The 16,439-nt window shown below is 33.3% G+C and overlaps 1 protein-coding gene across 3 annotated transcripts in view; it reads left to right on the forward strand.

Annotated features, from left to right (window-relative positions):
* The first annotated feature begins 1,058 nt into the window (after window positions 1-1,058).
* LOC124425105 (nidogen-like) overlaps window positions 1,059-16,439 on the forward strand; it is a 19,504-nt gene continuing 4,123 nt past the window's right edge. Inside the window, exons 1-15 of one of the 3 annotated variants that reach the window (XM_046964980.1) lie at window positions 1,059-1,314; window positions 10,338-10,616; window positions 11,026-11,231; window positions 11,315-11,406; window positions 11,505-11,651; window positions 12,282-12,515; window positions 12,747-13,272; window positions 13,379-13,545; window positions 13,653-13,781; window positions 13,884-13,982; window positions 14,060-14,224; window positions 14,610-14,747; window positions 15,038-15,163; window positions 15,326-15,448; window positions 15,674-16,017. In XM_046964980.1, coding sequence (XP_046820936.1) covers window positions 1,096-1,314; window positions 10,338-10,616; window positions 11,026-11,231; window positions 11,315-11,406; window positions 11,505-11,651; window positions 12,282-12,515; window positions 12,747-13,272; window positions 13,379-13,545; window positions 13,653-13,781; window positions 13,884-13,982; window positions 14,060-14,224; window positions 14,610-14,747; window positions 15,038-15,163; window positions 15,326-15,448; window positions 15,674-16,017 — 2,994 coding nt within the window. In that variant the 5' untranslated portion in view covers window positions 1,059-1,095. The remainder of the gene's footprint in view (window positions 1,315-10,337; window positions 10,617-11,025; window positions 11,232-11,314; window positions 11,407-11,504; window positions 11,652-12,281; window positions 12,516-12,746; window positions 13,273-13,378; window positions 13,546-13,652; window positions 13,782-13,883; window positions 13,983-14,059; window positions 14,225-14,609; window positions 14,748-15,037; window positions 15,164-15,325; window positions 15,449-15,673; window positions 16,018-16,439) is intronic. The other 2 variants (XM_046964981.1, XM_046964982.1) reach the window with 2 other exon arrangements.

Here is a 16,439-nt window from a genome sequence, read left to right on the forward strand (position 1 = left end):
TGACACGTAGGATCATGAATACACGAACATGAGTGCATGCGCGCGTGCATACTAAACATACGAAACAGAAGAAAAAATAAAAGAAAAAAAAAGGAAAGGAAAAAAGAAGAATTCTTGAAAATCGACAAAATCCATAAATCCCAATCGACGCTCGTCCTTTGCAAATAGATAGTGTACATAGAAATAGTGAAAGAAGAAAAAAGAAAAGAAAAAAAGAAGAACAACATATACACAACTAAAGTGAAACTCTTTTTGTTTACTTAAGTTCGCCAAGTGGACGCGAAGCTTAGCCCTTTTATTTATTCGTCTGGATGGGCATCGGAGGCAAGCTGCCAGACGAATAAATCTCACGCACATAGAAGACGATGAGGAGAAGAAAAGGAAGAAGAAGAAGAAAAAAGGAAAAGAAAAAAGAGGAGAAGGAGAAGTAGAATAAGGTGAAAGAATAGGAAGAGGACGCCTTCGTGCGTTGAAGCAAAACGGGTTGGTTTCTTGCGTCGTTGAACGATCTAATCGTCCATCGTCCTCTCTATCTACTTTTCTCTTTTGTCAAGAGGATAAATAGAAAGAGAAAGAGAAAGAGAGAAAGACAGAGAGAGAGAGAGAGAGAGAGAGAGGGAAAGAGAGAGAATGAAAGAAAGGAAAAATTTAGGAAGACGTAGGTTGAGAGGAAAATCTTCCTCTAGTGATTGAAATCTGGCAAGAGTTTGGACGTTACATGCAAAGAGATAATAAAGAAAGAAAGAGAGAAATAGAGAGAAAGAGAAAAATAAAAGAAAACAAAAGAAAAAAAGAGAAAGAATAAGAAAGAAAGAGAGAGAGAGAGAGAATGGATCTCCATGTACGTTCGACAAAATTATCGCTTGGCACGGAAAAAAAGAAGAAGCAGCAGAAGAAGAAGAAGAAGAAGAAGAAGAAGCGAGACGTTGAGGCGGCTACTTGGAGGAGGCCGATTAGGGGGCGGCAAGAAGTAGAGAAACGAGCGAACGCACGAGAAAGAGAGATAGATAGATAGAGAGAGAGAGAAAGAGACTCGCATGAGCCATTTTCGAGAGAACCGATCTCTCGGCAGTAGCGTTAAGACAGTCCGAGAGAATGGCTCGCGACGCACGTTTTAACGACGTTTCGTGTTTGGCCCTGGTCATCCTCCTCCTCGTGCCATCTTTGCATGCTCTCTCAAAGAACGATCTCTACCCTCACAATGTTCCAGGAACTAATATACTCGAGTACGATACCAATGGGATTCTTCAATCGGTCGAGGCAATTCTCAAAACGCCGATTGTCTTTTACGATAAAGTCTACAATAACATATTCGTGAGTACATTAAATATCGTATTTCGTAAGACTATTCTTTGATTGTATTTTCTATCCTAAAGTTCTATCTTATCTCTTTATCGGTAGTTTTGGAAGAATATTTCACTGTTTCAATTCGTGGTATCTTTTATTTTTTTCTATTTTTGTTTTTTTTATCTTTTCTTTTCGGTCAAGAACAGCGACTACTATTTTTCATTTTTATTGTTTCTACGATCAACATCACACACATACACACACATACATACACACAACAAGTGCGCGCGCATACATACATACATACGTACGTACGTAAGCACGCAAGCATATACTTATAACGTATTTCTTTGAATAATATAAAATATGACGTAATAATATTTATAACATTTTCTATTTCGAATTTATTGAGAGAGAATTTTTTGATTTAAAAATAAAAATTATAATAATGAAAAAGATGACATCCGTATTATAGTCTGTTCATAAATAGAGTCTTTATTAGCGAAGTATATTTAGAAAGCGTCACGTCCGATTCTTATTGGCGCGAGTTCGTGTTCTTCTTCTCTGTAACATGAGCGAGGCGGCCGATATTAATCGTCGACTTTGTTCGCTACGATAATTTTGACGAGACTTACTTCAAGACGGCTCTATTACCTCGCTAGTCCTGATAATCCAAGTTCTTCGAGAGTAACGCAACCATAATATGATTATGAGTATTAAAACAATGAACTACGTAGGAGAAAGATTGATTCAGAAAATTTTTTCTCTTTTCTTTTTTATTATATATCTACTCCTCTCTCTTTTATTCTTTTTCTTTTCTATATATAGGACTTCTATTCTAATTTAATAATAATAAATTTTGTTTTTCTTTTATTTTCTCTTGTTCATTCTTTTCTTCTCTCTCTCTCTCTTTCTCTCTTTCATTTTCTTTATTTCTTCACTAAAGTATTTATTTCTATCATCTCCCAAATTCTTAATAATACCACTTGGCCAATATATTTGTAGCATCCGTTCTATTTTTATCAATCGCGTTACGACGATAAAGTTTTGGCGTAGAAATTCTTAAAAGAGAGAGAGAAAGAGAAAGAGAAAGAGAGAGAGAGAGAGAGAACGAGAGATAGAAAAATTTTTTCGTTCTTTGAACTATACTGTCGTGAATAAAAAAACATAGATGATATATTTGATTATGAGTTAACTCTTGCAACAACTTATAGGTACATATCATTGAGCAATAACTAAAAAAAGAGGGAGAGAGAGAGAGAGAGAGAGAGAGAGAGAGAGAGAGGGGGAAAATATGAGAATACAAGTGGTATAATTAAACAAACTCCAATATCTCCGTTAATAGCAATTTCTTTTTGGTATTTGGGGAGCCGTGAACATTCGTTCGTCCTCTTAATTCGTCTGCTGGACTAATCTGTCGTCATCTTCTAGCGTGACACGAATTCATTGAATGTAATGACGGTCAAATGGCTACGTGTCGCAATCGTTTAATTGTACTGGGTCGTCGCACGGGTCCAACCCGTTTTCTAAGGCTTTTTAAAGAGATCGTTAACATTTATGGAAAGGAATAGACAATAATAATAACACGTCTTTCATTCTACTCCAATCAATATTATAGTTCCATTCATTTATAAAGTTTCGTAGATGAGATATAAAAAATTCGATAAATTATTAGTTTATCAGATAATAATGATACGAATAAAAAATATTCATTAGCTATTTGTAAGTATAATTAATTAATTTTTAATAAGAATATTATTAATTTATTCAATATAAACTTAGACATACAAAAGATCGATTAATTCTCGTTAGTTCACGTTTTATCGTTTTTATGCATTTAATTAACAATTTATATAATTTCATTACGAATACAAAAGAAAGGAAATGCGATATATTAAATTCTATATGAGCAAGATTTCGAGAATAGACAAGAGAATCTATCGAAGAATCTCGAAGTTTGAATGTTGGCGGATTTGAGTCAGCGTCCCCTGTAAACATCGATAGACGGATGTATTTAAAAAGACAATTAACAACAAAGTCCTATAGGACGTGTTATAGTAGTTGTGATCTCATTATTCGTGGAATAGCAACGTGTTACAAGCTAGTCGTTCTTATGAATGAACGTTGATTACGTACTACGTGTTCTCTCTCTTTCTCTCTCTCTCTCTCTCTCTCTCTCTCTCTCTTTCTCTCTCTCTCTCCCTCTCTCTCTTTCTCTTTCGTTCACTGTAGTGCAAATCTAATTGAAAGATTCATCTCTCTTGCATCGGTTTATTGCGACTCAAGATGCATGAGCTCATGCGTGGAAACATGACGGCGTTCATGATTATTTTTCCTCATCTGATAGGATCGATTCCGTATCGGGACTTCTACTTTGAAATTCATCTATCGAGAATTATCGTTTATTCTTAAAAAGAAACAAGAAAAAGAAACAAAAGAAAAAGAAATAAAAAAAAAACATTAAAAAAAAACAAAAAGAAGAGTAAATACAATGCATGCATTTAATTTCTTTTTTTTTTTTACATTAAGATATTGCATTGAAAGATTCCTTTTTTTATATTTTTTTTATCTATCTACCTATCTTCTTTTATTTGTTCTTCCGTGTTTTTTCTTCGTTTGTTCCTTTTTTCTTTGTTATTTTTTTTCTTTTTTTTTCTTTTTTTTTTACTAAATCTGCTGCACACCGTTTCACGAACATGGATTGCACCCTTTGTAAATCGCACGTAAATGCTTTCAGTCAGCGTTGCAACGTGATTGCGATCTGTCATGCGTCGTTTCCATTCATCGACACGTCTATAATTCAATCGTCCGCTAGAATGATTGTCGCATTATTAATCGACGTGCCTGTACGAATACATACCTATAAATGTATACGTATACGTATATGTGTATATATTTATATGTATACATGTATGTACGTACGTACGTACATATGTATATATACGTATATACGTATATACATACATATTTTACATACATATATACAGATTCATGATCGTGAGTTTTCGTGCTATTCGGAACGTATTTCTCCCTCGTCGGAACAAGAGCGAGTCGTTTAGAAACAATATTACGTTTCGTATGTTTGGGGATCACAATAGATTCTTTTTATATTGATTTATTAAGAAATAGATCGTTGAATCGTAAAAGATGATCGATATTTTGATTACTAGTGTGTTCTTTTGAAACTGTTTTTAACAGAAGCATGAGTTCCATTGAATATCCATCGTGATGTTATTAATAAGTACTTGGAAATGAGCGATTATACTAATTGAAAAGATGACACGTTGTTATCTTAATCGAACTCTACGACAAAAGAAGTAGAGTAACAACAATGAATTGTTTGAATTTACAACAAAATGTTTATATTTCTTATCACTTATTTAGAAAAGCTTTTAAATATTTTAGATTTTCTTTTTCGCATGTTTTGTCATAATTCTTGGTAGAACTAATCGTATAGGATATCTCAATTCCTAAAATGATATTATCTCTCTTTCCCTTCTCTCTTTTCTTTTTATATATGTATAAAATCGATTTATGTTCAGTATGATTAGTATAACAAACGTTCGATTAGAATAACGACTGAGAAAGTAGACAATAAATGTCTACGAGTGTATGCACGAGTTGATGCAGCCTAGTCACTTCTCGTAACATTTAAGTGTATATATATATATATAAATACATGTACATGAAATATATAGATGATTAGACGTTAATACGGCGCGTGGTCCATACTGCAAAATGCTGTTAACCTTGCAATTAACCTTGAAGCTTTCCCACATTAGTCAACCAGTCATCTATTTAAAGTGAGAAAATAACGTCGAGTAATTTCTAATTGATGTGTAATATATGTATATATGTATGTAGATTGAAATCATGCAATAATTTTTATTTCTTTCATTTAACGTCGTGACGTCATACATCAACTTAAGAAACGATACAATGTAAACAATCGATTCTATATACAATCGATATATATATATATATATATATATAATTAAATACATATATATATATATTTTTTTATATTATTTATCTATTCAAGGAAATTAAATGTCAAAAAATACATGAAATTTCGGCATGCAGGAGACAATGTCGTTGACGACATGAAGAATTGATTGACACAGATATATATTGCGATATATACATTGACGGGGCTAAAAAGCGACGTTCTAGTTAGGAGTAGCAGAGGCTGCCTACACGACAATCATCTCCGATTCCGTCCGTTATCGTCGACGATTCGCAGTCATCAAAATGATTGCACCCGATTACACGATTGCGTTAGCGCGTGCGGCATGCGTTATCTCTATGTTGCTGTCCTGGTGCAAGTTTTACGTAGGTACTGCATACGTAGGTTCATCAAGCAAAGAGTATCATCATCGTTTTGCCTTTGCACAGGAACATCCTCCCACTCGAAGTCTCATAAAAATGTTCTTATCGAGATTAGATATCGAAACGATCACATCTCGATTGGTCCAATCAATTTTATCAGATAAGAATAATTTTTATGATCAATAAATTAAGAACAAACAAATAATCTGTCTCTATTCGTCGGGGATCTCTCATTAATAATATTTTTTTAATTCTTTAAAATTAATCTATATAAAGAAAAGTTATTATCAAAGAAAACATTCTTTCCATATAAAAATTAAAAATCAACGGAGATAATTTGTTTGATATGGATTCGATAATTATTACAGAAAATATTTTAAAAGAAAAATGAGAAATTGTTTTTAATTAGTGGATTTAATGGTTACGAAGGAAAATATTTTTAAAAAGAAATTGAAAAATCAGCGAATGTAACTACTTCTTCTTTCTTTTTATCACACACTCTCTCTCTCTCTCTTTCTCTCTCTCTCTCGACATACTATATTACTTCCTTGCATTCTTATCTATTTTTACAGTTTTTTCTTCTCCATTCACGCTTCCCCACCGCGATTATCCCCGCAAGAGTGTGTGTCATCGGCTTCGCTCTGACCTACGACCCCCCCGCGATAGCCCCGACCGAGATAGCACGATCGAGACTCTTGCTAGCTTTGCTAGCACGCGAGTGACAAATCATTTGAGTAGTCAAATAGATCGTCTTTGAACCGATTGTCCGATTAACTTTCTTTTTCTCTAAAATTATTTTTTGTAGTTTCTTTTTTATTCGTTTCTTTTTTATATACGTTTCGATTATTTTCCATTCATCGTCATTGTTTTTTAATTCGATTTAATTTATTTGCACAAGTCATGTCTATTAACTTTTTATCGTTGTTTTCTTTTCTTTCTTTCTTTCTTTCTTTCTTTTTTTTGTTAATATAAATAAACGAAGAATAGAAATGTGAAAAGACGTTGATCTTTAAAACAATTGAAATGTACGTTGTTAATAATAATCTAATGGATTACTATAAGCTATGAGACTCTTGATTGAAGAATGAAATTAAGCTGCCTGAATCTAGGCCAATTTTCGAAGGCAGCGAGTAAAAAAAAAGAGGAAAAAAGAAAAGAACACAATTTATTTCGACTGTCGACTTTCGTCGATCTCGCAATTAACGATGCGGAAAGATACGTTTCATCAAAGTCCGATAGCGATTGTATACAAGAAGTCTTTCTATCTATGTCACATGAGAGCTTTCTAACGATAAAGTCCTCCGTGCACTCACCATGGTCAGATTGTTCGTGAACATGTTTTCATGACGTAAATAGAAAATTCTATTAATTATAATTTTTCATAAGATAAAATTTATCACGTTCATGGTACACCGATGTTCAATTGAGAATTTTGTTTATTCGATTTTTTAGTTAAATATGTTTTCTTATAATTAATTTATTCGTTTTAACCAAATATTTAATGAATACATCAATTAAATACAAAATTCTACATTTTATTTGATAGATTCGTATGATATCTGTACGTATAATGAAAGATTATTTTAAAAGCAATTATTAATGCAATAATTATTTTAATAAATATAGAAAATAATTCGAAGGATCAGAAAGTTAATGAAATCTTTGTAAATATAATTAATTCTAATTCCAAGTCATTGAGAATCCGTAGAAATTTGAGCAAGGATTAGACTCAATTCATTCGTGAAAACAAGGTCCCACGTGCGCAGAGAGAAAGATAGGAAGAGAAAGAGAAGGAAAGAAAGAGAGCGATAGAAAGAGAGAGATAGACAGACAGACAGAGATGAGACGTCTTTCGAGGGAGCTTTAATGTCGTCTCATTAACGAAACGAAACTTTCCTCAAGAAGCGACAGCTGCGTCTCAGCATCCATTTCGAAGACTTTTCGTTGATCGACGAAAAGAGAAAAGACAGATGAGCGTATAAGAGAAAGAGAGAGAGAAAGATAAAGAAAGAGAAAGAGGGAGAGAGAGAGAGAGAGAGAGAGAGAGAGAGAGAGAGAGGAAGAGAAAAGATGGAACGAAGTCAAAGCACGTTTATGCGAACGCAAACAACCGTCGGCATGGTTAGCTTTGAACAGTCAAGCGTGTTGTTGGGTGAATGACATCTCGACGCATTGAAACGCGCTAAAACGAAGCGCGTGCTGTCGAGTCTCTTTCTTTTTCTCTCTTCCTCTTTTTCTCTCTTTCTCTCTTTCTTTCCTTCTCTTTCTCTCTCTTTCTCTCTATCTATCTTTATTTCTATGTCTTTCTCTGTATACATATACCTGCAGTGCTCGTTCATCGAGCCTATCAATTACGTCATCATTAAATTTTGCTCGATGACATGTGCCGACAATTTACCTGGTGAGCTCCTTGATTTGTTTCATTATATTTTTATCATTAATTAATATTAATTAATCGTTAGATACTTATAAAATTCTAATCAAGTGTTGACATTATTTCATAAATTTTCTTTAATATTTTGATTTTACTAAGTTTTAACGCTAATTGATATCTTTATCATCATTTAATATTTTTCATAAGTTTGTTTAGATGAAAAAGATTTATTAAAGAAATTTTAAATGTTTTTAAAAAATTAAAAATTTGTAATGTTATCAAAGAGAGTTTTGAAAAATTTTCTAACAATGATTAAAACATCAAGTACCGTTTATCTCGTCTTAAACTTTTAACATTTAGATTACTACTACTACTAATGTCAAATACGAATCGATATATTCATTTAATATCTTTTATAAATTTGTTTAGATAAAAAAGACTATATAGTCGTTTAATTAAAACATTTTTAATAAAACATCAAGCACCATTGAATTCCATGATATTCAACGTTTTAAACATATTCTTCCTTTCTTTTTTAATATTATATGTTTTTCATTTCGAGAATGGAATTAGAGTCAACAATGTAAAAAATATTGTTTATTTTTTTTTTTTTTTTGAGACAGAAAAATGCCATGAACGTAGATATATATTCTCGTAATCATATTTATCGTTGAAAAAGATGGAAAAGGAAAAGAAAGATAGAGATAGAGAAAGAGAAAGAGAAAGAGGGAGAGAGTGAGGGATGGGAGAAGGGAAGATGGAAGGGAAGATGGAAGGGTCGCGGTGACTCTTTGCGAAAAAATGATCCTTTTTCCGTGCCACAAGAGGATAAAGGCGAACGTTCTTTATTAGCTTACGTTGGATCCTTCCGACGTCCTCCTGTATTTCCTCGAGCGTTAAACATTAACTGCCAGAGATAATTCCTAAAACGGTATATAATGGTTGACTGCGATAACGACTCACTCGTTAGACGAGTTTTTTCGTTAATTAATGATAAAGAAAGCTCTTATAATAATTACCTACATAGATATACGTAATTTCGTTATTTATAATTTAAAAAAGAAAAAAAAAAAGAGAAGAAACATTTTCTCTGACATTCGATCACGCATTTTGTTTTCATAACTTTGTTTCCGAATTACTTTCAATTATATTATTTAAGTTAAATTATATATATATTAAATTAAGTTATATTGTAGTATAGATTATCTATACGGTATAGATTATATATGCATTTCGAACATAGTAAAAATTGGCTTTAAGAGAATATTTTTTTTCTTCTTTATAGAAGAAAAAACATTGTCTTATCACTTGTTCTTTATCAGGATTTTTAAGGATTCCTATTTTTTTTCTTCCCACGTTTGATCTATTTTGTTCTTCTTTTTTCTTACTTCTTTATTTTTCTTTCTTCTTTTACATATCAAATGGTAGTTACGCATACGTAGATATGTACGTAAAAGTTTAAAGGTCTCCAAAGAGTTTTTCGCTTAGCGTAGCAGTTTCAGCGAAAGACTCGTTAGTTCGGTACGGGACTCCATTGTATTCCTCGTAGGAATCTCGTTTCTTCGGGAAATGGCACGATGTAGTTCAGTACAGTGTACAGACACGATGGCAATTATGGTCATTAACGGGTAAATGCACGGCACTTGCGTCAGATATTTGATAACGTCATCGCTGAATTTTCAAGCGTCTTGCGGAATTCACCTGACTAACGCTACTTTGATTACTTGCGTACTTAAATGCGAGGATTCTCGAAAGTCAACCCATTTGAATAAGTTTCTCGTTTCGTTGAGGTGCTTTCAGTTGTTTGACTTTTATACCTCGATCTTTCTCATTAGAACTCAATGTGTCAGTTCTCACCTAACCACATATATTTAATTCATACTTTATTCAAAATTATAACAATCAGAAAATTCTTAAGAAATATGATAAGATTATGTTTAACATGTTTCAAAATTTCTTCCAACGAGAAATTGAAAGAGGAAATCAAGAGAAAATCAAAAGGAAATCGAATTGTTTAACTGTCAATGGAGTAGTTTTAATTTTTTTATGAAAAATCTTTACAATCGATAAATTAAACTGTTTGAAAAAAATAGATTTTTAAAAGTTACGTTTAAAAATTTGTTAAATTTGTTCCTATATTTATTGAAAGAAAATTTGAAAAGAAATTGAATTTCAACTGTCGATAGAATAAATTTAATTCTTTATCGAGAATTATTCTGATTAGAAAATCAATTCTTTCGAAAAATGATGAATTATATTATTTGAAAATTTTTTGAATTTCTTCCTTCGATATCGAAGAAAGGATTTGTCGATAATTAAAATGTCGTATTTATGAACTGAATTTTAGGTAAATGCAAATGGCGTCTTATCATTTGCACGAGCAATGCAGAGGTTTTTTAATATTGCTTTCCCATTGGATGATCCGGTGATTGCACCACTCTACACGCATGTCGATACGAGAGCATCAGGAACAATTTATTGGGCCGAGACAGATTCCCCGGAGGTTATTGCGAGAGCAGGTGGAACGATACGAAGCACGTTCAAGGATGCGCTCGATTTCGAGCCGACCCACGTCTTTTTGACAACTTGGCTGGACGTTGGTTATTATAACGAAAATAACGATAAGGTGAATGTCCGATTTTTTCATTTTACAAAGGAATTAAAAAAAAAAAAAGAAAAATCAAAGAAAAGATATCCTTCATTGTCTATGAGTAACAACTTTTTATTTATATCTTATTGTTATTTATTTTTTGTTCTCATATTATGTATTTTAAATATAAGAACGTAAAAAAAAAGATAGTGTAAAATTAACAATTTTTATCAAAAGAAAAAAAAAAGAAAAAATATCATAACGAAGTGATATAAATAATTATTTTATAAATTCATTAAAGTCATATGATAGATAACTATACATTGCGAGTGATAAAAATATTACAATAGATTATTTTAATAGTTTAAAGTGTATCGACGATTATTCTCGTAAATTACTATTACGTATGAAATTTAATCTTATATATGTAATCGTTCGTTCGTAGGTTAATACTTATCAAGTAGCAATATCTTCGAACGGCACACATTCTTTCGTCGAATTATTATACCCAGAAAATGGAATCCAATGGATACAAGCAGAGTCACATCCCAGTGGATTGCCAGATGCCAAGGCTCAGGCTGGTTTTATGAGCGAGGGTCGAATAACAACGTTGCAAGGTTCAGGCACCGATCAGATTCAAAACGTTGACAAGTGAGTCGTGGAAGGATGTATTGTAACGAAAATAAAAAGAAAAGAAAAAAATTTAACAAATAGATTCCTTCTTTTTCAATCAGATGGTCGAACATTAACAGACCAGGTCACTGGGTGTTTCAAGTTGGACCAATCGCCGATGGTGAAGATGTCAAGACACCCGATAGCATAGAAGGTTATTATTCTCATTAAAATATTATCATAAAAATATTATCTTAAGTTTTGAAATAACAAAAATTATATATAACAAAATGTATATATATTCTCGATCAGATACCACAGGTGGTAGCCAAACACCGAGTTGCAGAACAGGTGCGACTACTTGTCACAGTAAAGCAACTTGTATTGACTATGAAGTTGGGTTTTGTTGCAGTTGTAAACAGGGATTCTTTGGAAATGGAAAATCTTGTCAACCGAATGGTAAGTTAATCATGTATAACATGATTAATGTCGTCACTTTTCCTTTCTAAGATAAAATCTCCAAGTAAATGTGTACAGTTTCAAAACGATTTTCATGTCATTCGTGATAAAGAGATTTGTCATTTGAACCTTTGAAATGAAAGAGATCCTTTTAGTTACGATTTAACTGTGTATCTTGACTCCCTTCGTATCTTTCGAGTTCTTTTCTGATTACTAATTGACACCATCAGAGAATGCTCTTTGATGTAACTCATCACTTGACTACAAGGAATATTTTTAAATCTCGTTTCTTCGAAAAGATCTAGCTTTCACACAAGGCAACACTGTTTTCGTCGACGAACAGATAAGTGTCTCGTAATAAGCATTCGACTTACAACGAGTTCTCTCTGATCTATTCATAGTTTACGAGATCTCTCTGTTTCTTGGTAGACACTCGTAAAAGGTCGATGTTAGAGTACCGTGAAAACTTTTGAACGTTTACTTCGTTGAATTTCAGTTTAACGACCTTTAAAATATATCTAGAGTACATTTTGTATCATTTTTAAAAAAGAAACGTAAAAGTGGTGTCTGTAAAAATGATGAACGGATGATCCCAATGGAGCTCTCTTTTCCTTAAGATCGATTTTTCAGACGTACCACTTCGCGTCATTGGCCGTATCTCTGGTACGATCAACGAAATTGAATTTCCGTCGAGAGATCTTCAATGCTACGTGCAAACCAAGGATGGAAGGACATATACCGCTTTGTCGAGGGTACCAGAAGAGATAGGCGCAAGTTTCCAGCTTCTAAGTAATTTGGGAGGAGTTATCGGTTGGCTTTTTGCGAAGCCAGTCAGTGAAACAAAAAATGGATATGAGCTCACAGGTTCGAAATAATCAATTTCTCTTTGATCCTTCCAGTGTTACGATTGAATCGATCATCAATAGGTCATTCTAATTATAAAATTATCTTCTATCAATTCATCAATTCATTCTGATGCAATGAGCTTGTTCGAATCAATCATGTGATCATAGATTCTCAAAGCTATCTCGAATCGATTTGTTCAATTCAGAAACAACCAAGCTTATTAGAATCAATCGTTTGATATCCCTCCAGGTGGTTTATTCAATCACACGTCCGAGATTCTCTTTACCTCTACTAACGACAGAGTGACCATACGAAATAATTATCAGGGATTGGATGTCTTTGGACAATTGAAAATGGAAGCAGAAATAACAGGAAAATTACCGTATTTGGAACCAGACACTAGACTCGAGTGTGGTGATCACGACGAAGTTTACACGAGATCGCAGCCTGGAATATTGCGTACTCAGAGTGAAAGAAGTTGTAAATTGATCAATGGACACTCTGAACGCGAATTGATTTTCACGCAGGATCAAACAATCGTTTACAATGAATGTCCATATGCTGAGAATGATCCGGAAGAAGATACGACTAGATTGAAATTTTACAGAGGTGTCACTACTTATGAGGCAAGAGAAGGGATAATAAGATTTGCTGTTAACACAAAGATCGCACCTTTGGAAGAAGAGGATCCATGTATTCAAGGTAGAGAGACGTGTGGAGAACATAGTTCTTGCGTCGTTGATGAGGATAGCTTCAAGTGTGTCTGCAATCCTGGGTAAGTATAAAAAAGTATTGGATTACAATATGTTATATTATTAGTTAACAAAATGGACACTTAAAAAATTTTAATAAATTCACGATATGATTGAATGTTTGCTAAGATATCAGTACCTTTACGAAGAAGATGGTAGCGCCATTTGCGTGGACGTGAACGAATGCAGTGCTGGTAATCACATGTGTTCTCCTGATGCTCAGTGTATCAATCAAGAAGGAAGTCATACTTGCCATTGTCGACCTGGTTTTTCGGGAGACGGTCGAGTTTGTGAAAGTAAGTTTAGTTTCTACTTTTTCAATGATCGATACCTTAACAACTCTTGATAATTTAATGAAGTCGTTGTCAAAATTATAATATTATAATTTTTTATTTGATCTTAGAACTTCCTTCTTGCAAAGATATTCGTTGTCAAACGTACGAACTATGTGTGATAATAGAAAATACACCGACTTGTATTTGTACTCCTGGCTTCGATCAAACCGATCAAGGCTGTTACCCTGTTCAACATAGTAAGTGTTATCTACGGAGTCGGTAAGGAGTGAACCTTACCTACATACGGTAATATTATATTTCTATTTCCTTTTATTTTCTTTTTTAATCAACTTTATTAGTTTCCTGCGATATCGAGGACAATTGTTCGCCTAATGGCATGTGCAGTTTCGATGGGGATAAGCAAAAGCACGTCTGTATTTGCTCGGCTGGTTATATCGGTAAGTTATCGATTTCATTGAATTCACGGATCTTGAATTCATAGATCATCGAATTTGATCGATTTCTTCAATACCAGGCGATGGATACAATTGTTATTCGGAAAACGATACAATAACCGAGGAACCACCGCAACCGCAGTGTTTGATAGAAATGTGTTGGTGCCCACAAGGATGGAGATTCCAAGATGACAATTGCATCAAAGAAGAGGAGGGTTATACAACCGTTGACTATATTCGAGATTGTAAGTTTTACAATTAATCGAATCCTCTAATGAAATCACTTTGTTTCTTCGGATATGAATTTTTGGGATTTATACTGACTAAGGTAATTTTGATTAAATTCCTTCGCGAATTACGATTTATTTAATGCTAAAGTTTTCGGCATGGCTGAACTAACTAGCATGTTGAATAAATTTGCTTGAAACTTGTTGAAATATTATATTATTTTTAATTGATAATGTTTGCAGTTTTATATTGAATATATTAGTTAAATTGATGGGCTAGAATATGTATGCACGTTTAATAGGATAGAAAAATTAGAAACTTTATCAATGAACCAAGTAACAAGTGTCTTGCACGAAGATTATTAGTAACGATCTATGGTCTCTACTGCATCGTACGTTTTAGTATCGGCACGTCCACTTCCGGAATGTTTCGAGGACGACTGCGTATGTCCATGGGGATACGATTATGATCACCGAGACGAGATTTGCATTCCTATACCAGGATTCAACCACGATACAATGGGTCCAACTGGATTTCACCGTACGATCCGCTCCCGCTAGGCTTGAGCAAGTTTAATCCACTAACAAACATTTCAATTGCTTTTGCATATCATCCTTTTGATTTCTTTCGATGTTTTTTATTATTCTTTTTCATTATCATTTTTTGATTTTTCTATTACAAACGTAGTATAACTTCAGCGAGGATAAAATATTATCGTTTCTCGATCATTTTCTAATTCTTTTTTTTTTCCTTTTTTTTATACGAATATTATTCATCATCGCTATCTGGCAAAAAGCAATTTGTCATAATTGCATCACGCTTGTCTCTAGCATCATGCAACGTCGTGAACAGATGTCATCCCTATGCTCAGTGTGTCTACGTACCGAACACAGGCGATTACGAGTGTCGTTGCAATCCTGGATACGAAGGTGACGGTATGGAATGCACGAAAACAGGTAAATTAAAACAATTAAAGCATCGTGTTTTCAATCAATGAATCGTACTCTACTTTAGAGATGAGTTCATACTTACGAGTTATATTACCCAAGGAATATACGTCGAGGTACGTCATAAAATTGATCATAAAAGGCAAAACAAACTTGTTATTTTCTGAACAGAGGTGTCCTGTCTGGAAGTCGACATATGCGATCCAAACGCTTCATGCCAACACGAGGAACCCATCGCAAAATGCGTCTGCAATCCTGGATACGAAGGCGACGGGACGACCTGCAGTCCTATTGGTGCATTGAGTCATCCATTTTTGTTTTTTTTTTTGTTTTTTTTTCGTTTTCTTCTTTGAATCCTTTAGATTCAATTTTTCGCATATATAAAGTTCATCATCATTCTTTTTTCATTACTTCTTAATTTTAATAAAATTTTATATACATATATATACATATATATTATTTTGTTATTTTTTGAAATGATTAGAAACGATTGGTACAATATTTTGTCTAATTTTCTAGACGAGTGCAACGATAATTCGGATTGTTTGAAGAACGAGAGATGCACGTATAATCCAACGAGTTCTCGCTACGAATGCACCTGCAATGTAGGTTTCAGCATGGTCGACGGTCAATGCGTAGTAGCGGATTGTTCGACGAATCCATCGCAATGCCACGTTAATGCTCAATGTGTTTCCACCGGTGACGGTGGCTATAAATGTGTTTGCATCGCTGGATATCACGGTGATGGTGTACGACAGTGCGTCGAAGATCACATTGGTTGTAATGTCGTATTCAATTGCGGAAGAAATGCAGCGTGTGGCTATAACCAGACGTCGACGAATTACGTTTGCATCTGTCAACCGGTACGTCAAATCAATTTTTTTCAAACAAATATTTAAGGTGTATATTTTAATGGAACAGTATTAATTAATTATTTGCAATATATTGTATATAAAATAATTTCACCTTATTTATTTATCTATGAAAAATTCTGCCTAAAGGTATGCAACTCTTCGTACTTTATCGATAATGTTATTTCAAACCGATAATGTTAGATACGTGATACAAATTTTCATCATAAAACTTATATCAAAAATAAAATATTGCGTAAGGATTTTAAAAAGAAATTAAAATCGTTGATGGATAAACATTCACAAAATAATATTATCGGCAAAGTAACATTTATTAAGACGAAATACATATACGCAACATTTTTAATACATAACATTTATTAAGAGGATAAATAAATGCAATCAATTGTATTTTTAAAAACGATTAACATCGA

This window comes from Vespa crabro, chromosome 6, assembly GCF_910589235.1.
Source record: "Vespa crabro chromosome 6, iyVesCrab1.2, whole genome shotgun sequence".
NCBI classification, from domain to species: domain Eukaryota; kingdom Metazoa; phylum Arthropoda; class Insecta; order Hymenoptera; family Vespidae; genus Vespa; species Vespa crabro.